At 30.0% G+C, this 23,622-nt stretch overlaps 1 protein-coding gene across 1 annotated transcript; it reads right to left on the bottom strand.

Moving 5' to 3' along the window:
* Positions 1–15,335: 15,335 nt before the first annotated feature.
* LOC127797754 (LOB domain-containing protein 12-like) lies at positions 15,336–16,382 on the bottom strand. The gene is made up of 2 exons (XM_052330891.1): positions 16,189–16,382; positions 15,336–15,852 (listed from the first exon to the last, which is right to left on the bottom strand). Exons 1-2 carry the CDS (start codon positions 16,342–16,344, stop codon positions 15,487–15,489), a joined length of 522 nt encoding a protein of 173 aa, XP_052186851.1. The 5' UTR covers positions 16,345–16,382; the 3' UTR covers positions 15,336–15,486.
* Positions 16,383–23,622: the final 7,240 nt, after the last annotated feature.

The following is a 23,622-nucleotide window of genomic DNA, read 5'->3' as shown; positions in this document are numbered from 1 at the left end:
TCATTCAATTCATCATCTATATCCACAAATTGTTTAAAATTTGACTGGCCTTGCATGAGTTGTTAACTTGTTTCCTTAAGATCCAACTGCTAAGCATATAAGCTGGTCAACTCATGAGCTTGGAGGCTTGAAATCGTTTTGCACTGCTCTTCACCCTCTCGTTTCGGATTTTGCTCAATATTGCTCGGTGAGACACCTTCTGGTCAAAAATTCATGAAATTTGCTAATTGCCCCAATTGGTTCTCTATATTCTTAATTACAATTCCTTAACTTATTCTTAATTACAATCTGAATTTGTGCAAATTAATTCTAGAAAAGATTTGCAGTCTACTACATGAATTTATTCAAAAACTCATCAACTAATTTAGCTCTGTCTTGCATTGGATTGTTATGGAATCCTAAATGACCATTATTTGTGTAACATCTCACATCGAGCGATAGAAAAAATCGGAACAACTTACCCTGATGGGCTTATGCAAATTTCCCAGGGAGTCACTCATCCTTGAGCTTTCCCAGCTTAAGCACGGTTAACCCGAGAATTCTTTACCTACATTCAGCTCAAAAGGTATCCAACTGGTATTGTTTCCTTCCTTATTTATCCTTGATATATACTATCATTCTCTAGACTCTTAGGGTATTATATTCTCTCCCCTTTGAGCATATGACGTCCTCATCATGCGACCTTCCAACTGGCTTCAGATCTTCTCTCTTTTTGGGGCTATCATCCTAGAAGTCGCTCCTTGTACAAGTCCTCAAGCCCCAACGCCACTCCCCGCCCTCATCGGACCCTCCTCACCAAGAATCGGCTTTGATACCACTTATAACATCCCACATCGAGCGATTAATTTCTTTTTGTCTTCACTTGATAATTTAGCTTGATTTAAATTGCTAGACTCACGTCAACTTACTTTTCTTAATCAAGAAATAGTTTTGCTCAATTTCCCAATAAGCAGAATCAGATCAATGTCCTAGGATCTTATATGCATGCACTAACCTACATCCTTACACAAGTAATAAAACAAAATAAAAATAAGGTTCAAATTATAATTAATTGTAATTGGTATTAATATTAAAAAAATACTAAGCACAATCCCTAACAATGACGCTAAAAACTTGTTCGTGATTTTTATGTAACCCATGAATAACACCCAAGTATACACAATCAAAACAAGTAAAATGACGAGTAAAGATCGTTCCCACGAAAATTGATAACTAAACCTTTTAATTTCTAAAATTAGTCACAACAAACTATATTTGAACAATTGATTATTCAAATAAATTAATCCTTAAATTGTACAACTAGAAAGAAAATAAATTAAACAACTAACAATCACTTAAGAATTAAAATTCAATTGATTAAGACCTAAGGTTTTCTAAATTCACCTAACAAATTCACTTTATCGAATTACTTCTTGGTTGATTAGATTATCAACTATGTCAATCAAGCACTTTGACTTATTTATTAGCCTATATCTAGGTCTAACAAATTTATTCAACTAACTTAACTCATTATATTTCTATATGAGTTGGAACTAAAGAATACTCATAACATGAAAATATTTATCAAAAATATAATCAAAGATTGCACATGTAATCAAGTGAATGCTTTTTTAATTAATACATGTTATTTTGTTCAATAATTTATTCCTTACTTATCTATGTCTAATATTTTAAGAAATCTCAAATCATATAATTAGCAATCAAGCAATTACAAACATTAAGTTTAGAACAAAATAAACATAATTGAAGTATTAATCACAGACAAAAATTAAGTAAACTAATAAAGTTTCAATTCATATAATCCTTTAGAAACCCTAATAATTAATTAGTCACTTATAATAAATAATATATCTCTAAAAATATTGCAAAGTTGTTGCATAATTGAAATTCTAAACAATTAATGAAAAACAGGGCTCAAAAGAAGAAGGAAGGAAACTCGCTGCCCAAATCTATAATAGATCTGGGTCACGGCAGATCTGTTTCTATTTCTGGAACAGATCTGCCATGCGGCTACTGCTGTGCGTCTACCTGGCATGGCATGCCTTTAATACACCAAATCAATTTGATTTCTTTCCATGCTTGAATTCATCCCCTTATAATATTTTATATATAAATCAAGCCTGACTTCCTTTTCAATTACTTTGTGAGCGGATGACCTACAAAAATAATGATCGAGTTAGTGTAAAAATTCAATAAAATAGAATATAATATATACACAAAGTACACGAAGAAGACTCCCTCACATTCTCAATAATCGTATTCAAAGTTCATATTTGAGCAACAAATCATCACTTAGGTAACTCCAATAATAAGGTCACCAAAGTCCCAACAAAAACCAACCACGAACTACCTAAAAAATGCCCCTCTTTTGGCCAAACAAAACTCCCATTTCTCACCAAGAAAACAGATCTGCTCTACACCAAGTAGAGTCCACAAAAAGGAGCAAGAAAGTATCACAAATATGGTGAGTAGGAGAAAGCTAACCGAGAGAGATTTGTTTTCATTGCCCCCAATAGATTCGGCCAAGTCGAAAATATATAAGGAATAGGGTTGGCAATGATTCGGTTTAGTTTCGATTTTTGTCAAAACCATAATCAAACCAAACTTAAACTACTAAAACCAAATCATTACCCATTGATTTTAAAAATTAAAAAACCATAATCAAACCATTCAGTTTTGGTTCAGTTTCAGTTTTAATCATAATTTTTTTAGTTTGATCTATAGTAACAACAAACAAAGACAAACTCTTACAAATATCATTCATAAGAAAATTTGATAACTCCACAGCAAACAAAGACAAACTCTAATAAAGTTACCTTTTTCTTACATAAAATTATAAATTAACTTTAAACTTCTTAGATATAATTATTTGATTGATAAAAATAAAATAATTTAATATTAGGTTTTATTTTTATTTGTTAATTACTTTATAAATGTTAAATATTTTATATATTTGTAATGCATTAGTTAAAATACTTATAAAAAAATACATTAGTCAATATATATATATTATGTGTATATATAATATATTAAATAAATATCATATATATATGTATATTCAGTTCAATTTGGTTCGGTTACCCACACATTCGGTTCTGTTTTGATTCGGGTTTTTGTTTGAATTTAGTAAAAACCATAACCAAACCATACCTATTGAAACATTGTTCGATTTTTTTCCAAACCAAATCATTATCCAGTCAAACAGTCTTTAACCACATTGACCGATTCGATTTTGGTTCGGTTCCCCACGATTTTGATTGCAATTGTCATCCCTAATAGAGAAAGAAAAAACACAGCCACACCAAATGGAAAACAACATAACGCATAAAGCCTAAAATGGCGAAGGGTTGGCCGACAGCAAAGAGCAAAAGAGGGAAAGCATTCAGCCATGTTTTGGGGATGAGAGAGAGTCTTGTCTCCAAATAATAAGAAAGATAGGTATTTAAATGAGAGCAACAGAGAGCATTACAAATGGGCCTCTCAAGACAAACGGGCCATTAGAAGAAATGGGCTTGCACAAAGTAATGAGCTCACATAACAAATAGGCTAGGTTTTTTCCATTGAGCAAAGAGGCTTAGGCCCATTTCCCCTCTAAAGAGATGGTAAATGGGCTTATGGCCTATCTTTTTAATTGGGCTGTCAGTAAATGATAATGTGGGTTAATGCTTCAATCACATACTGAAATCTATAAAGATTATACCTGATCGAAACATCATCACCGCCTTGAGCCTTATTCGAAAAGACAACTCCTTCAATTCTAATTCTTCAATTGCGACTGACTCATCTCTTCAATTGCTATTGTCAATTTTTTTAATTAATTATTAATTATTTTATTATTTTATAATATATATTTTTTTAAATATTTGATTTAATATACTTCGCTCCATTCCTAAAAAAAAGATTTAAATTATGTAAAATTTATATAACACACTTTTAAGTAAAAAAAATAATATAAAATTAAAATAATAAATTAATTAAGTTGTATCATAGTGGCATAGGCTTGAAGCTTCCAGGGTTAGGTTGGAGATGGAGTGCCTGAAAAGCATTTATGCTGCAAGTGGAATGGCGACAACTGACTTATGTTACAAAGTAGGGGTGTTCATGGTATGGTTTAGCCGATCTGAACTATTTTCAATAAGCCAAATCGCTAGTGCGGTTTTTTAATCAAACCAGACCGCGGTCTGATTTTGGTGCGGCCAAACCGCACCAAACCAGACCGCATTTGCGGTCTGATTTGATGCGATTTACCACGGTTTGAAAATAACTAATAACAACATATTATATAGTATAAAAATATTAAAAAGAATAATTATATATTATTATAAACTTGTTATATATTATTATAGAATTTTTATAATAATAAGGGTTGTAGGGGTTGTTGGGGTGATTTTTATAATAATAGAATTTTTCTTGGGCGGTTTGGTTTTAGGGTTTAGGGTTAAACCAAACCGCCAACCATACAAACCGCAAATCGTGCGATTTGTATAACCAGCAAACCGTTTTGAACAGCAAAAAAAAAAAAAAATCGACCGGTTCAGTTTGGTTTGGTTTGGTTTGGTTTGGCCAGTTTTCGTGATGTACCGATTTTTTTGAACACCCCTATTACAAAGGTTGTATCAACAGATAGATAAGCATATCTAACCAAATTCCAAATCCACTGGCTCCAAATATCTACCAATGCCATAAATATGTCCGGCTAATGCTACGCAGCTAATTTGGGTGATAATTTCATTGAAAACCTAACTTAAAATTACACATATATCACTAACACAATTACAAAATTACCCTTAGCAATATTAGCAAAGCTCGCCCCACACCTTCTTCCTTACTCTCTAATATCTCTCTCTCTCTCTCCATTGTAAGAAGCCTTCACTTTAGCGTGCGAAGCCTCTCTCTCCACTACGAGAAGCCTCCACCTCTAGTGTGCAAAGCCTCTCTATCTCTTCATCGCGTGAAGCTTCCACCTCTAGTGAGCGTCGCCCTTACCTCTTTGGTGCGTCGCATCCACCTCCGACAAGCATCTTCTCCACCTCCGACTATTTGTCGGTCCTCCACAAGATTCTCTTTCTATTTTGGGTCATTTTTGCATTTTATATATGCTTTTCTCACTATTATTTGAACATTTGACTAAGTGCATTTCTAACCCTTCACCCCAAATTTAGGGTAAGAACTAATTCCTCTCCAATTCTTAATCCCAAATTTTTGGGTAAAGGAATAGTTTATTTTTTTTCTTTGTTTTCTTATTCTAAATATTTTTTTATAATGTAAATTATTTACTTATTTATTATATATCAATTTAAATTATTACCTAAATATTACATAATTAACTAAAAAAATTTAATTATCAATAATATTAAAAAATAAAAACATTACATTTACTATCTTAATTAATTAAACATTATATTGAACATGAAAAAATTTATTAATTATTATTCATTAATTGATTATAATTTATTAATATTATTTAAATATTATTAATACTAATAATAAGTAAATAAAAATGTAAAATTATATAAATGTGTGATACAAAAGAAATTAAATTTTGTTATAATTAAAATGAGGGGACAAAATAGGAATAAATATATTACCCCAAATTTGGGGTCAAGGAATAATGCAATCCTAAATTTGGGGTAATACTATTCATAACCCCAAATTTGGGGTAGGATTTGGGGGTGGGTTGGAGAGGGATTTACCCCAAATTTGGGATTGGGTTGGAGATGGTCTAAGGAGCAAAGAAGATTTAGAGACTCTCTGGCTTAGCATTTTTTATTAGAGCTTTTAAGTTAGTTGGTGGTCACTACAAAAAATCCATAATTTAGCTACGGATTTAGCGACGGAAAAATTCCGTCGCTAAATAGAGACGAAAATTCGGATTTGCAACGGAATATTCCGTCGCCAAATTTTTTATTTTTTTTTAAATTTAGCGACGGAATATTCCATCGCTAAATAATTAAAAAAATTATTTTATTTTTATTTTTTAGCGATGGGGTGACCCGTCGCTAAATTTTGAATTTTTATTTAATTTATTTTTTATTTTTTAGCGACCGAAGTTGCCCCGTCACCAAATTTTGGATTTTTTATTTTTTTATTTTTGTTTTCTTAGCAACGGGGTTGCCTGTCGCTAAATTTTGTATTTTTATTTTTTTTATTTTTTATTTTTTAACGACCGGTGTGACCCCATCGCTAAATTTTGTATTTTTTATTTATTTTAATTCTATTTTTTAGCGATGGGCGTTGCCCCGTTCCTAAATTTTTGCAATTTTTATTTTTTAGCGACAGGGTTGTCCTGTCGCTAAATTTTAACATTTTTAAATTATTTTTTAACTTTTTAGCGACAGGTGTTGCCCCATCGCTTAATTTTTGTATTTTTTTATTTTTTATTTTTATTTTTTAGCAACTGGGATTGCCCTGTCACTAAATTTTATATTTTATTTTTTTTATTTTTTATTTTTTAGCGACGAGTGTGCCCCGTCGCTAAATTTTGCATTTTTTATTTTTTTATTTTTATTTTTTAGCGACGGGTTGCCCCGTCGCTAAATTTTGCATTTTCTTTTTTTTATTTTTCATTTTTTAACGACGAGGATTGTCCCGTCGCTAAATTTTAATTTATTATTTAATTAAATTAATATTATTTAGTGACGAAATATTCTATCGCTAAATAATAAAAAATTAAATAATTAGTAAAAAATTAAAATTAAATTAAATATATAATTAAAAATTAAATTTTATTCGCAACCGGAGTACCTCGTTGCTAAATAATTATAAAATTTAAATAAAAATTAAAAAAAAATTAGTATTAAATGCATATTTTATGTATTTTATTTACAAACTAAAATATGTAAATTGATATAATATTGTAAAATTTATAAGAACAAAAATGTATTAAACTGATTTTTAATCAAATAAAATTTAAATATTTAAGGGATTAATTAATTATAACATTTAAGTGGTACATTAGTTGACTTAAAAATTTATAATATTTATTTTTTAAAGTATTAATTTATGAATTTAAAAGATTTAAAATAAAATTAAAACGGTTGCAGCTAAATTTAGTATATAATTAATATGTGCAGTTTATATAATGAGATGGCTTGCAGTTCGGACGGTCAAGCGCGCACGCCCACGTGAGGGACCTAGGATCAAAACCAAGGAAGGGGAAAAAGAGGTTGCGCTAGGGGATTAATTCCAGTGTACACGTGGTGGCTTAAGGCGGCGCCACTTGGCATGTCGAGGCGCGCACATGTGTTCGCCCATAGATTAAATTTTTTTTTTTTTTAAATAAAGGTTAGCGACTGAACTGTTTCCATTGTTGATTAGCGACGGAAATTTTTCCGTCGCTAATTTAAAGTTTTTTTAATAATTTTAAATTTTTTTTATTTTTTTAATCAGCGACGAAAATTTTTGTCGCTGATTCCGTCACTAATTTGACCTGTCACAAAGTCCATCGCTAAAATTTAGCGATGCCACTTTTAGCCACGGGAAGATGCCTGTCGCTAAATCCATCGCTAAATTTTTTAGCGACGAAATTTGATGTTTTAGCGACGGATTTATCCGTCGCTAAATGTCATTTTTCTTGTAGTGGTTAATATAAAAGTTGTATAGTGTTTAAGTTGATAACGAGTTTGGATAAGTGTGCTTTTAAGCTATTTGTTAATAGTTATGTATTTGGTTATAAAAGCTGATAAACTGTCAGAACTTGACAAAAAGACTAAAATATACATAATGCTAAATAATATAATTAAAAAGCATAAAAAAACTATTTTTGATCAAAAAATTATAAATTAATTTCTAATTAATAAAATACTTACAATTACAAGTTGATAAATTATACATAATTATTAAAAAAATAATAATACAATACTTTATATTTATTAATTTAGGTTTAGTGCATAAAAATAAAATTATAAAATTAAATAAAATTAATAATTACAAAGGCATCAAACATTTCTTCAAAGCCATACTTGAACTTGAAACTAGAATCCAAGGAACTGGAAGCAGAAGGAGGCGGCAACGGAAGCAAAGACGGCGATGGCGCGACAAGGAAGAGACCCACCAACGATGACAACGGCGATGTTGGATCTGGAGAGAAAGCCCGGTGTCTTGCGGTGGTGGATCTAAAGAAAAAGGAAGCGATAGGTGATGGCGCGACCCAGATCTGGAACGAGGCTGCTTGTGGCAGCCCAGCTAGACAAAGGCGACGACAACGGCAGTATGGAAGGGCGATGGCTACGGCAACGGTTATGGCAGAGCAGACTTTCGAAGAAGATGATGGGAGAAGAGAACTCTGGGGAGAAGAAGGATCCTCGTGTAAATATGAAAAATATTTGAGGGCATTTTGATATTTTTCTTAATAAACCCAATAGCGTTTTTTGGCAAGTTGGTGCAAAGCTAAGGGGTATCAACTTTTGTTAAACGCTATTACAACAGCGTATACGTGAGGTAGTTTTTACGCTTATTATTGATTCCAAACACCTAACCATCAAATGCTATACAGCTTATCAACTACATAATAGCTTATATGCGGTCAAACTGCTAAGCCAAACAGCCTCTTAGTATTCTAACAAGTTGAAAAACAACTCAACAATGGTTTACATGGACTTTTGTATTTTCTGCTCTCTTTTTTTCCCTTTTTGGTCCGATCCCTTTGAGAGTTGAAGGCTTAAATTTGAGATTATAAATTGTGTTTTTTTTAATTATTTATTATTTAAATTTGAGATTATAAATTATTTAAATCTGTTTGAGCAAATGGGAGAGTTTTAAAAGAGGCCAATTATTTTGAATAAGTGAAGAATAGTGGACAAGGAAAACTAAATTTGTTTGATGCAGCTCTGATAGACATTTGGCTTTTTTTCAATAGTTATATTTTGATTTTATTTTTTTAGTAAAATTCATGGTATTCCTTTGAGAGCAGCTTTTTCTTTATCTTCCAAGGTCTCCCTTAGTCCTCTCACCTATTTTGTTACTTTTAAAAAAATTGGCTTATAACATGTTCAAATTTTTAAGAGTATAGTTTGGCTTGTTATTTTTAAAAAAATATTTTGTAATTTTATTTTATTTTTTAAGTTATAAAATGCAAATCAAACCATAAATCATAATATTATAATATTTTTTAATAAAAAAATATATTCTTATATCCATCACAATACAATTATATTTCTTTTCTTTATTATTTATACAAAACATAAAATTTTATGTATTTTGTAATTATCTTATGTATAAATAATTATATATATATTTATTTATTATTTATTTATATTATTTTAATTAAAAGATCAAAAATTGTATATGAAATTAAACAAAATCATAATATTATATTTCACATTTATACAAGTAATATAAATAAAAAAATAAATAATAACATAAAAATATATTTTAACTCAAAATATATTATTTATTTTTATTCTTGTTTAATCTATATTTTTATTTAAAAAATATGTATATTTAATTATATTCAAATATATTATATATTTATATATATATATATATTAGTTTAACAGAAGACCCAAAGAAAAAGGGGATAAAGGTGTCGATGGCAAACGATGGAGACGTCAAAGGAGATAAAGGTTCAGATAAAAAAATAGAAAAAGAAGGAGATGGAAGTGTCGGTGGCAATTGGAATGGTGATTATAAGTGTTGATGGCGACGACTTCAACAATTGTGGATGGTGGCTGCATCAGCGAGAACGAGTAGAGAGAAAGAATGAGACAAGAGATATGAAAGAAGAGAGAGATATGAAGAATAAAAAGAGCATGAGGAAGAAGACATAATTTTGGACGCTCATTCAAAAATTTGAGTTTAAAAAATTGTGATATTTTAGTATTAAAATATTATAATAAATTTAATTATAAATCAAATTATTACGATAAAATTATTCATCCAGTGTTCTTATAATTGGATTGCGATATTAAATTTAAAATATATTCTAAATTCACAAGATAGAACTCGACTTTATTTTTTATAAAATAAATATATGTTAATTAAAATTATGATATGAAAATTTTAAAAAAATAAAAGTTTTCACAAAAAGATTAATAGATTTTAAAAGTATTTTAAGTAACATTAAAAAGTATGAAATAATATTAATACAAATTTATAATGAAAATAAAATAAAATGTATGATTGAATATTTAAATTATAAATAAAAAATTAAACAAACAATATCCATATATCAATAAATAACCGGTTCATCGGTTGAACCACGATTTTTAAATACAAATTCGGACAAATTTTCTAACGAACAAGTTTTTGCATGAACTAGACTAATTAATTTCTTGCTTAATTCCCAATTCAACCAATCAGACTGGCCGTCAATTCAATCCGATTCTCGTAATACTAATTTTAACAACAATAAATAAAATAAAAATTCATAACATATAATATTATTAAACATTTAGGTTGCGTTCTATTTGTTGTTTTTACGTTATTTTTAATTTTAAATTTTTTAAAATAATAAAAATATGTTTTTTTTGCTGTTTTTAAAATTGAATTTTTGAAAACAAAAAAAAAAATTATAAAGAAAACTCAAAACAACAAAAAATTATTTTGAGTCTTTTCATCCAAAAAAAATTTTAAACTCAAAACACATTTATTTATTTATTTATTTATTTATATTTTATTATTGTAATGGGAAAAAATATTATAAAATTTATTAATTTTAAAATGTATATATTTTTTAATAATATATTAACATTAAATATTTTTAATTTACTAAATAATCAAATTTATTGAATAAAATATCATTAAAAATTTATTTTCAAAATTTTAAAGAGAACGCGTTTTCTAATTTTCTGTTTTGAGAAATAGTTTTTTAAAATGATAAAGAGAACGCATTTTTAAATTTCAAAAAATGACTATCAAAATAGAAAATTAAAAATAAATTCAAATTTTAAAATTAAAAATTAAAAAATAAAGTCAACGCAACCTTAATTATTGTTCATCAATCATCTTTACCTATATATATAATTATATTTTTTATAATTTATATCAAAGATATATAACATTTTCCAACCTTTTTTCTAATTAGATTCATGTGTTATTATGGTATATTAATTAATTATACAGGTGATAGAAATAGAATATATTTATCCTCACAAAAACAAAAGATTTTATGAGTGTCAGTCATGTATATATATATATATATATAGTATCTTCTTCTCAATAAATAATTACCAAGAAATAAAAGTTCAATAGGCTCACATTTATGTGTTTACATACATAATATCTATTCAAGCCACCTATACTGATTGGATATTAATTTTTCTCCTTTCCCCCAGTATCTTTACATATATCATAAAAATTAAGAAATGGTTTATGTTAAGATATTGCCCTAACCCACATGCAGTTGCTAGCTAGTTGGATAATTAATGTTTCAATATATCCCATCCGGGAGAGTTTTTATAGATATACGTATTATTTACTTAACTACTGGATTACCCATGCGATGCATAGATATCGTAAAAAAAAAAAACAAATCGTTAAAGCGAAAGTTGTATAATTTAGTAATTACAATAAATGAAAACCACAATAAATAAGTAAAAAATAAATAAAATAATCATGTTACAATCATGAGAATACAACAAAATGATTATAAATTTTGAAAGATTTCCTTATATACATTCAAGGGTAGACAAATAATAAAAAGTACATAACTCTATCCCGAAACCATATAGAAAATAAACCTAAATTAACATGTAATACAATAAGCAATGCGTAAAAAAATACAAAAATTACACGATAACAGGAAAAAAAAATAAATAAAAGATAACTAACCTCTTTATTCTAAAATATGCATTCAATTGTAGACATTTTTTTTTTTAATTTTCACATGTATTTGTCTCATATGTGCGTGCCACACGAACCTTTAATGCCTAATTTTTTCTAGTTGTATTCATATCACTCACTTCATAGAATAGTGGTGCTATGTTACACCAGAAGACTAAACTGGATAAAAAAATATGGTTAAAATTTACTAAATAAAAGTAAAGAAGAAGAGAAAATTTAAGAAGAAGAATTGAGAAAGGAGAAGAGAGGAAATGAAAGTGTTGAACGGGAATGAAGAGGAAGAAGAGAGAGAGATATTTGTTTTATTCTATTAATTTTTCTTTCTTCAAATTCTTCAATTTCTCTCAATTTATCAAATCACATGTCACCATTAAGTTTCTCTTTTTTTCCCACGCTTTGCCACACAATCTGAATCTTACTTAACATAATTTTCAAAACACAAATTTAATTTGTATTTAATTTCTCCAAGTCCAACATATAGAACATCTTCGGAGTAGACCAATGGAAAAAAGGAGAATTAAATAAATGACAATAATCAATTAAGTTGAAAAATAAAATTATGACATTTAAAATTATAAAAAAAAATTAAATTAATTAAATTGTATGTAAAATAAAGATAATTTAAATAATCAATTAATTATATAAATAATAATAATCAAATTTTTAAAATTGGTTATTCAACTTTATATATTTCTCCTAATAATTAATTACCACATTGAAGATAGGTCAAATTATTAAAGAAGTAAAAAAAAAGTTAAAAAATAAGATTATAACCTTTAAGTTATATTTAAAATTATAATATTTAAAATTATATGAAAATAAATTTAAATTAATTAAATTATATATAAAATAAAGATAATTTAAATAATCAATTAATTATATAAATGGTAATAATCAAATTTTCAAAATTGATTATCCATGATTTTACATGTTTAACAATCAATTACCACATTTAAGACAGGTGAAATTTTAAGAAAATAATAAAAAAAAAGTTAAAAAGTAAAATTATAATATTTAAATTATATATAAAATTATAATATTTTAAAATATAAAAAATAAATTTAAATAATCAATTAATTATAAAAATAATAATAATCAAATTTTCAAAATTGATTATCCATATATGACTTTACATATTTTTCCTGACAATCAATTATCACATTTAAGACAGATCAAATTTTTAAGAAAGCAACAAAAAAATAAAGTTAAAAAATAAAATTATAATATTTAAGTTATATATAAAATATAACATTTAAAATTATAAGAAAATAAATTTAAATTAATTAAACTACATAAAATAAAGATAATTTAAATAAATAATTAATTATATAAATGATAGTAATCAAATTTTCAAAATTAATTATACATACATGACTTTACATATTTTTCCTAGCAATCAATTACCACATTTAAGACATGTCACATTTTTAAGAAAACAACAAATAAAAATAAAGTTAAAAAATAAAATTATAACATTTAAGTTATATATAAAATTATAACATTTAAAAATATAAAAAAATAAATTTAAAATAATTAAACTATATATAAAATAAGAATAATTTAAATAATCAATTAATTATATAAATGATAATAATCAAATTTTCAAAATTGATTATCCATATATGACTTTACATATTTCTCCTGACAATCAATTATCACATTTAAGATAAATCAAATTTTTAAGAAAGCAACAAAAAAATAAAGTTAAAAAATAAAATTATAATATTTAAGTTATATATAAAATTATAACATTTAAAATTATAAGAAAATAAATTTAAATTAATTAAACTACATAAAATAAATATAATTTAAATAATTAATTAATTATATAAATGATAATAATCAAATTTTCAAAATTAATTATACATACATGACTTTACATATTTTTCCTAGCAATCAATTACCACATTTAAGACATGTCACATTTTTAAGAAAAGAACAAATTAAACTATAAAAAAATAAAATTTAAAAGTAAAATTATAACATTTAAGTTATATATAAAATTATAACATTTAAAATTATAAAAAAATAAATTTAAAATAGTTAAACTATATATAAAATAAAGATAATTTAAATAATCAATTAATTATATAAATAATAATAATCAAAATTTTAAAATTGATTATCCATACATGATTTTACATATTCCCTTTAGCAATTAATTATCACATTTAAGACATGTCACATTTTTAAGGAAGTAATAAAAAAAATAAAGTTAAAAAATAAAATTATAACATTTAAGTTATATATAAAATTATAACATTTAAAATTATAAAAAAATAATTTTAAATTAATTAAACTATATATAAAATAAAAATAAAATAAAAAATTTACTTGACAGTTGGTATTCGACGGTATTACCTGATATCTCAAGATTTCTCCCGATTTAAAAAAGTTTCATTTTTTTGTAATTTATTTCAATTAATATTTTATATTAATATTTAAAAATTAATAATATAGATTAGATCTTGTCTCTTCATCTATTAGCATGCTTACACATTTTTCAAACTCTATTCAACCATAAAAAAATCATTTACGTGTTTCAAGAACTACATGTTTTTCACTAATCTAGACTTAATTAATGACCTATAAAAATTCTATTTCGGGTAAACAAAAAAAATTAAAAAATATAATAAAATATTAAAATAGTAACTGAAAATGGGCGGGAAAAATTTTGACGGCTGTTTTGTTATAATATATATATAGATTGGATATATTACTTAATCTCTTTATATAAGCAATGGGAGCTTTCAAGCTCTTCAGGAACTTAAGGGTTTATTAATCTGTTTACTAAATCATGAAGAACCTACAAGTTCTCATTGCTTTAAGCTTTTAACTTACAAGTTTTTCTAACAACCTATTTGATAAACGATTATCCTCTGCCATATTTTGAAGTAATTTATAATCTACCAAAATAAATTCTTTATCTAAATGCTTAACAATTTATTAGCAATAAACTCTTAAATTTAGGCTAAGCCAAAACGGGCTCTTAAAACACTTTTAACAGTATAGTACTCATCAAAGATAGACATGTCGGCTGCTCCATGATCTCTAGATGGAATGAAGATAAGCTAAGCTTAACCCTGCTTTACTCTCACTCTACACGTCCCACATGGCAGGTTGACCTCATCAATTAACTCTTCCCTTAATTCTTCAACTTTCTCTCTCTCTCTCTCTCTGCTCCATCTCTAGATGGAATGAAGATAAGCTAAGCTTAACCCTGCTTTACTCTCACTCTACACGTCCCACATGGCTGGTTGACCGCACCCATTAACTCTTCCCTTAATTCTTCAACTCTCTCTCTCTCTCTCATAGTAATTTTAAGAATCTACTTGTTAAAAATTTGAAGGGCTTGTACCATTTTGTTAGTGTTGTAAGCAAGCAATTTGATGTGATCACCTTTAAAATACTTCCCTAGATTTTTCTAAAAAGAAAGTCCCTGTAAAATATACAAGGATCAACTGAACTCAATTACAAGCCGACATGAGATTAACTAATCTTCTTACAAACCAGATTAATATTTAATTAAGTGTGCCGAAACCATCAATTTTTTTTATCCATCCAACATGCACTGATCTCCCTCAAACAGATGGATACAAACACAGTAAAGACGTCTGCAATGAGATCGTGAAAGAGTGAATTAAGACCCTTGATAAAACCATTGACGATGAATAGGAATGGGATTTTCTACAGCTAGCAATCAAGTCACGTCCACAGAGATTCTCTCTTGAGAGGGTCTTGGATTACACTAGTGCTAGAAGAAGCGAAGCTCAGCTGCTGTGGATTAATGTTATTAATGAAGTTATGATCACTGGATGGAAGAAGAAGCGTTCCCTGACCATCTGGGCAGCCTCCGCCCCCTATCTGCGGTGGCAAGCTTGGCGGCTCTTGCTGCATCTGGATGCATAATATCTCCGCCTGGGCCACCGCCAGCTGCATTTGAAGCTCCGACACTTGATTCTGAAGGTACGAAATCGCCCCAACGCATCCATATACCGGGTCTCTCATTCTGGAATTTGCCTCGTAAACCAGACTGCTTACTGCATCTGCTCTTTGATGAACCGGCAGCTCCTGTAACAATATACAATATCAATTTATATAACAAGCTGCAAACTTTATATGTGATCCTAAATATAGCTTAAAGCCTTTGTATTATTAAGCAACAGAGATCAGGAAATTGTGGCAAGAGAATGGAATACAGTAATTTCCAGATTCTTTGAAGCACTAATGCACTCAGTTTTTGGCAATAAACATGTATGAAGATAAGAAGGAGCATTCCATTAATGCAACTTAACTGTATTTTATCATATATATACACACACACACACACACACACATACATACATACAAGAAAAGAATGCATATAGATATGGGGTTCTTATGTTTTTCTATTATTATTGCGTATACCTGGAGCATCTTGCTGACATTGCTGGCTCCGAATACCTTGTGAACGATGGCGAACTTCTGAGGATCGTCGGGAGGGAAGAAAGGGGCAAAGATGCAGTCCTTGGCGCAGCGGCGGCGCAGCAACTTGCAGGAGGCGCACGGCGAGGTTCCGCCCATTTTTGGTGGGGAGAGGGGAACTTGGGTCTGATCTTGGAAGTAATTAAAGAGGCAAAATGCTGAAGTGCTTGCAAGACAATGATCATGGAAGGACTATTTATAATGGTTCTGAAACAGATAAATCCAAAATAGTGCTATTAAGGTAGTGTTGTTAATATGAGTGACCGAAAGACGGAAATGCTTTTTGAATCAAGATATACAATATTCAAAATAACGCACACCAAATTTTTAAGTTTGTGCTTGGATTGGATGGAGTGATTTGAAATAATTTTATTTATTTTTTAGGCTAAATCTAAAGTGAATTTAAACACCATTTGACATTAAAAATTAAGTTCATATATAGTCACATTGGGTGAGTTGAATGCGTAATACACAGTCTGATGAGTGATTGATAATACTCTTAATCTTTTTAACCTCATCAAAATTCCCAACTTAATTATTCCAATTTTACCTTTTTTAAAATAAATAATACAAAATTTTAATTTTAACTAGTTATATGTTATTTTTAATCATTTAACATTTTAACCAAATTCAATTAAATATCTTTGTATAACTCAATACCAATTAGACCTAAAAACAAATATTTATTTTAGTATTCACATATTGGATTTCAAATTTCAAATTTCAAATTTTAAATTTTAAATTCTAATTTTCAGGTAATAAGTTCAAATAATTTTTTTTTTTTCAAAAAAAAATCCACTAAGCCGATCAAGCCATTCCGTTTGCCGAAGCATAGACAGCAGTGTTGAGGTTGGGCGGGCGAGAATGAGAGTGGGGTGGGAGCAGCCACGGCGTCGTTTGTTTTAGAATTTTTTAATAGGACTTGCACGTTCCGATCTCTGACTCCTGTGTCCATGTGTATTCTCCTTTTTGTATGATTTTTGACGCTGGTACTGAGATTTTGAATAATTTTTGACATTAATACGACAAGAAGGGACGAGGAGCTGGCCTGGCCTGGCCTGTGGCGAACCGAAATTCAATAACATTTATCACAAATGAATATAATAATAATATATAGTATATCAAGAGAAAGAAATGAAGCAAGAGAAGAATCATAAGCCAGGGAGGGGAACTAGCTAGCTAGGTAATTAAGTAGGGGGGGCTTTGATTTGAAGACTTTGTAATTTGCTATGTGTGGAAAAGGTGACCCCTAACCCGGACCGAGAGAGAGAGATGGGTGGGTTCGACGTGAATGTTTGTTCATAGTTAGTTGGCAAACATGAACAAACATTCACGTGGAAACATGAATTGATACATACATTCATTAATCTCTCTCGTCCCGCCATCAATGGTCACACCCTGATATATATATATATATATATAGCTAAACAACCAAAATGCAGGGCTACTATCGAGATAATACCTAAGTTATTCAACGCCTGCCATGTTGCGGGAAGATTTAATATAGCCCCTTTCAATTAATGGCCATCAACGGGCTTGACTGAACTAGAAATTACTACATATACATGAAGGGAAGGGAAGGGAAAGGAAAACGATATATAGCTTCTCCGTACAGAATTTTATATAAACCGGTTTTGCTTGAATTCGAATCATACAGTAGTCAATATTTTTATTGTGAATATATGACATTCATAATTTGAAAAACCAAGAACAAAAAAATATTTTCGAAATCACAAGCAAACAAAAAGTTGCTGATACCAAAAACTTTTCCATGTAAGGTTTGATTAGGAATCAAGGAAGGAAGACTTTTAACAAGACATAATTTTGGATTAAGTTTTGGACACGGCGGGTAGAACTCAATGGTTTCTCAAACTTTATGGGGTTTAGTGAACTTTAAGAGTGTTTTAGTAAATTTAATAATTAATAATATTTAATGAACTAATATTATGCAATATTGACATATATATATATCACCTAAATTTAAAGAACCGTCTCTTATTAATTTCTCTTCTTTAATTTTAACTTTTTCCAAGTCCTTCATTAATTAATTAATTCAAGAGTAAAATCTAGAATCTTCATTTATCAATGCCAGTTCAAAAGGTAAGACAAGTTCAATTTTGTCAAGAGAAGTTTTTGGCATTGATATTCTCTCAATTATTTAGGTATTGCCAAAGATAATATATCTATATTCAAAATTAACTTGACTTAAAAATATACTCATGTGTTCCCCCGTGTATGACTTTTAATACTACTTGGTACTTTGAAAATCACCTCAAAAAGTCTAGTCTATGTGGGGGGAAAAATATTCTGTCATATATAGATATATAAGTACATGTAAATGGTGTCATTTTTTCTTTTTATTTTCATAAAAAAATTTATTCTAAATATAAAGTAAAAATAAATTATTGATCAAGCTTCTTGTCTTGTGAGCTTAATTAACTTAAGGTCCGTTGATTCACTTTGGTTTTTCAACTTTATATTTTTGTTCTTAATATATTGTGGAAAATCTTATTTATTTGTTTGTTTTGTTTCTATAAGAATTAATTAATTTTAAAATAAAACTGAGCATACCAAAATTATGTGTTCAAGTTTTTCCAACATAAAATTTGCCCGTTGATGCACTTGCACACAGCAAATTCAGAATTTGAGGTCCCAAATTCAAGGTTCTTTTTGCTAAGTCCATATTTGAATATTATGGAAGCAAAAGTTTTGGATTTGGCAACCCAACTATAAAAAGACAGAAAGGAAAAAAAAAATAAAGGAAAATAATGAGGTCAATTTTTTTTTTAATTAGTTCATTTCCATAACTATTAAGTGCAATATTACATATACTTAGTCATCGTATAAAATAAATAAATAAATTTTGTCAAGCATGTTTATTTTTGTTTTTAAAATTTAAAAATAATATCATCAAAGATATTTTAAAATAAAATAAAAATTAAACACAACACTAAAAGCAAACGCGTGAAAAATATCAACAAATTTAAATGTTCTCCGGGTCATTAGTATTCAATTCGCCAATGTATTTGTTTGCCACCAGATATAATTTTTTAGATAATTAATGTAAGCAGAAATTTCTACAAAAATTTTATATAAAATAATATAATTATTAATAGAGTAATGCTAACCATTGGCATTGGCGATAGATAAATAACAGTAAACAGTTCTTTATTTTTAGATAAGATGTATTTATTACATCTTATTTTTAATATTCAAACACTTTTATTAGTTAAAAATAAGATACAAAACACTATATATTTATCATCAATTAATAAAATTATTTAATTATTACAAATAAAATAATGAACTTTGTCTTATTATTACTTAACCATTATCTTAAAAATAATTATTAACTTTACCCTTATTAATAGGATATATTAAAAAGAAATTATCTAACAGAACAGATCATAATTATAAAAATTAATAGGATATATCTATATAATCATAAAATATATATATATATATATATATATAAAAGAAGCCTGCATTCTTACGTATCAAAAGGTTTCTGAATCACTCAAGCAGCTTATAATTATAAGAGTTGGAAACCCTAAGGCCGATTCTCACTCCCTTTGCATTTAATGCTATCCACATGATTCCAAGCTTCTAATCCTCTATTCCGAGGAAAACAGCTCCCTTTCCCTAGTTGTCATGGCAACAATGGACATATATTTTTATGTGCATTTGTCTTGTCCCGTAAACTATAAGCCTTTATCTCAGTACTTCATATTAATGAGGGGACCCCTCATTTCTAGTTTCCAACACCCAAATCTAGGAAAAAAGAAAAAGGAGTGCAGACTATAATAAGATAAGAACCTTGTAAAACTTTGTATAATGTGTGCTTTTTTTTGTAAGCTACCGAAGGAAGAGAAGAACAGACATCTTTCACTGCCTTGGGGAAATTAAAAACACGCTACCCCCAATGCGAACATTAAATGAGCTTGGTGATATGGAAGATTCGATTCTTGAGATATGCATGGTTTTCAATTCCTAAAAACAATGCGGAGTAGAAGAAGAAGAAGAAGAAGAAGAAGAAGAAGAAGAAGCAATATTTGACGATGAGAAGCTCTGCACTAGCTAGGGAGTTGGAAGGGACAACTTACCTGCGGTCCAGTTGCTCGAACAGAGCAGCGTTGGATTTCCGATGCAGCGTTTCTATCCGAAATGCAGGTCTCCAGTAGCATTCACGCGCCAGAAGAAAATTAGGTTAGTCATGGCCTTAACAGCACATGCCATGGCCACGTGATTGCATGGACAGAGACCTGGCTGATTTTCTTGCTGCAAACTTCGTTTTTTAACCTATAGAATTAATTACAGATTCCCTAAGACTCATGTTGCATGCAGTACTTGGAGCATCTGCAGTAGTAAACAAGAAGCAAGCTTGGATATATAATTTAAGCCTGTAAGATAAGATTCAAGTTAAAGCTGCATTCCAGGTATTGAAGCCAAGCTAGGTAGACCGACAATGCCCGATGGAACAGTGATGTTAAACTAACCTGGAAATATGAAATCAGGCTAGGCAAGTGAAAACCAAACAAAGTGCCCTAAGCCGGTCCATGGCAATCCCTGCATAACAACTTTTCTTTGCCTACCAGGAAAACATCTATGAGTAAGTTCAGATATTCATTAATTAGATCGGTCAACCAAGAGCATTTGAATGTACAAGTTGATAATTTATAGAAAATTCTTCCAAAAAATCACTATGAAAAGAAATGAATTTCTTACCCCACACCCCCCCCCCCCAAAAAAAAAAAAAAAAATGAAATGAAATGAATTAATTTAAAGTGCATGATAACACCTGCTTAACACGGAATCCTTACCCACCAAAAAAGAAAAATTATCACAGCACACTCCAAAATTCATTCATGGGGTAGTCATGAACTTCGAAATGCATAATATTGATGAACTGCGTGAAACTTCAAGAAACTCCTTCCCACACTGAATGAGGAGAAATATCCAGAATAACAACACATTGAATAGACTGACAGTAGTTTCATTAGCAAGTAACGGAAAGCTCAAGAAAGAGAGGAAGAGAGGCTATGAACTCAACAATATTGTTTGGCACGTGGTTCGGTTAAAATTGGTTTGATGTTTTGGTACTCTTGCAGCTTCCGTGTATTTCGCTTCTTAGTTCCATCTCTAAACAAAGTGCTTGCTAAGCATGGTGCTTCTTTACATGCCAGAAAATCTGTGCTCAATCCCACTGTTTTCTTTTTCAAGTACTCTGTTGCCTGCGCCTGAACTGATTTATCACCAAAGGACAGCCACAATAAGAAATGGGAATGCGACCAAAATCATATTCAAATACTCCAACAAGAACTGTGGATTCAATTCTCATGCATTTGAGGTTTATTAGAGCCTGCATGTCAAATGGTGATTGGTGAGAAAAGTGCTTTAAAATATTATGATTGAATCAGGGACAAGGTTTAAATCCAGAAACTAGCCATGGCCACCGTATAAATCACCCTGTCACATTAAGGCCATATAGATTATGCATGATATTTGCTAGTGAGAAGATAGCAACTAGAATATTGGATTTTGTAAAAGTATTGCTCTTGGCCATTAAAGGGGTGTCAATTTTTAGATGGTGGGTTTTGACTTTCCACCACCTTAATGGCCACTAGATGCCATGTCAAATAGGCCAGCCATGCTCATTCTTCTGAATCATAAAGAATCCAACGCAAATCCCATAAAATCTTAGTGTAAGCCAATTTGGCAACACATTTAGGCACACAGAGGCAGAACTTGACAAGAAATTGGAAATGTTTAACAGGGAAACAAATATATTATCCAGAAATATTAAATCAACCCAAATGAATGGAACGAGAACACGGCGCGCGAAATCCTTGCAGCCCAAACGGCTCCCAAAGAACTGCAGCCAAGACCACGACCCGAGGCCACCGAAGTATTTCCTTGAATACAGAGTCTCACACAATGTGTAAACTTGATAACTCTGACATTGAAAATCTTTTTAAGAAAAGAATAGAGATTATATACAAGAAATTTCATCCCAAAAATGGCAAGATAAACATTATCTATAAAAAATAGATATTATCCACAACAATTCTAGTTCCAGCCGAATTAGGGATAATTAAGATAAGTATTATGTACAAGAATCTTAATCATGGGACACTATAGATTACTCCATATTCCTCTATAAATAAGCAAACACTCATTCCAAAAAAGGTATGTCTCTAAAACTGGTTCAAATACTGGTCTCAGGATTTTATCACTCTCAGTGTTTAATTACGCATCAAAGTGTTTGCGTGAAGACCCTCCCATACTCTCTAACTATTTTTTTCCTTGCAGACTCAAATGGCTTGACTACAACGTTTCCTAGCAACTAAATTCATTATTGTATCTTGGCAATAACAATTGGTTCCGTCTATGGGAAATCGTACAAAAAACTAATCAATCTATCTACGATGGCCCAAACCAAAAGTGCCACCAATCAACAACAAAGACAAGACAGAATAGAAGTGCAATCACAAGAGTCACAGGGGCATCAAACGGCTCCTCCTCATGGGCGACAGACAGCTCCTTCCCTGAGACACTAAACGGCTACTCCCTCGGAGCACTAGATGGCTCTTCCTCAGAGACGTTAAATGGCTCCTCCCCTGAAGCATCAGACGGCTCCTTCCCCGAGACACCAGATGGCTCCTTCCTTGGGGTGTCAGACGGCTCCTTCCCCGGAACACCAGACAACTCCTTCCCCAAGGCCTTAAATGACTCCTCCCACAGGACATCAAACGACTCCTCCCTAGGGGCGTCAGACAGCTCCTTCCCTGGAGCACCAAATGGCTCCCTTCTCGGGGGATCAGACGGCTCTTCCCCCAGAGCATCAGACGATTCCTTCCTAGGAACGGCTTAGGACTCCTCTTCAAAATCAGCCAAGTATTTATCCTCAGGCTTGGCTAAAAGTTCTGCTAATGGCTAGTCAGGATGGTTTTTACCCACCAGTACCACCACTGGGGGTTTATCCCTATGGCCAATATGGGATGCTTCCTCCAAATCATTTAGGATTTCACTCCCATTGTCAACCATAACTCTACTTCCAGAACCAATAAAATCCTCGTCATGTAGAATTCCTCAATCCCTCGGGGCGTACCTTCTCTATGGTGCCACAAGCAGAATATGAAGCTTTACAATGCCAACACAAGGAAGGCATATAGGCATTACGAGAAGTCACTAATCTACTAAAAAATATAACCCTACAAACAGTTCTACCATCAACTCTCAAGAAGTTTACAGTCAGTCAGAGCCACCCCATGGAAGAACAAGAAAAAAGTTCAAAGACTACACCAGATGAAGAACAACTCATACTCGAAATCCTTCTTTTTCCCAATTACGTGGAGGATAAAGAGTGCTCAAAGAAAC

The sequence above is a fragment of the Diospyros lotus genome, chromosome 3 (genome assembly GCF_014633365.1).
Source record: "Diospyros lotus cultivar Yz01 chromosome 3, ASM1463336v1, whole genome shotgun sequence".
NCBI classification, from domain to species: domain Eukaryota; kingdom Viridiplantae; phylum Streptophyta; class Magnoliopsida; order Ericales; family Ebenaceae; genus Diospyros; species Diospyros lotus.
The sequence above is the reverse complement of the archived record's forward strand: the minus strand, read 5'-3'. Positions and strand labels throughout refer to the sequence as shown.

Bases quoted from the DNA above. Each gene is read 5' to 3' on its own strand.
- LOC127797754 (XM_052330891.1), bottom strand. From the start codon at position 16,344: ATGGGCGGAACCTCGCCGTGCGCCTCCTGCAAGTTGCTGCGCCGCCGC. The intron at 15,853-16,188 runs GTATACGCAATA...ATATTGTTACAG, and splicing joins ATGTCAGCAAGATGCTCCAG to GAGCTGCCGGTTCATCAAAG.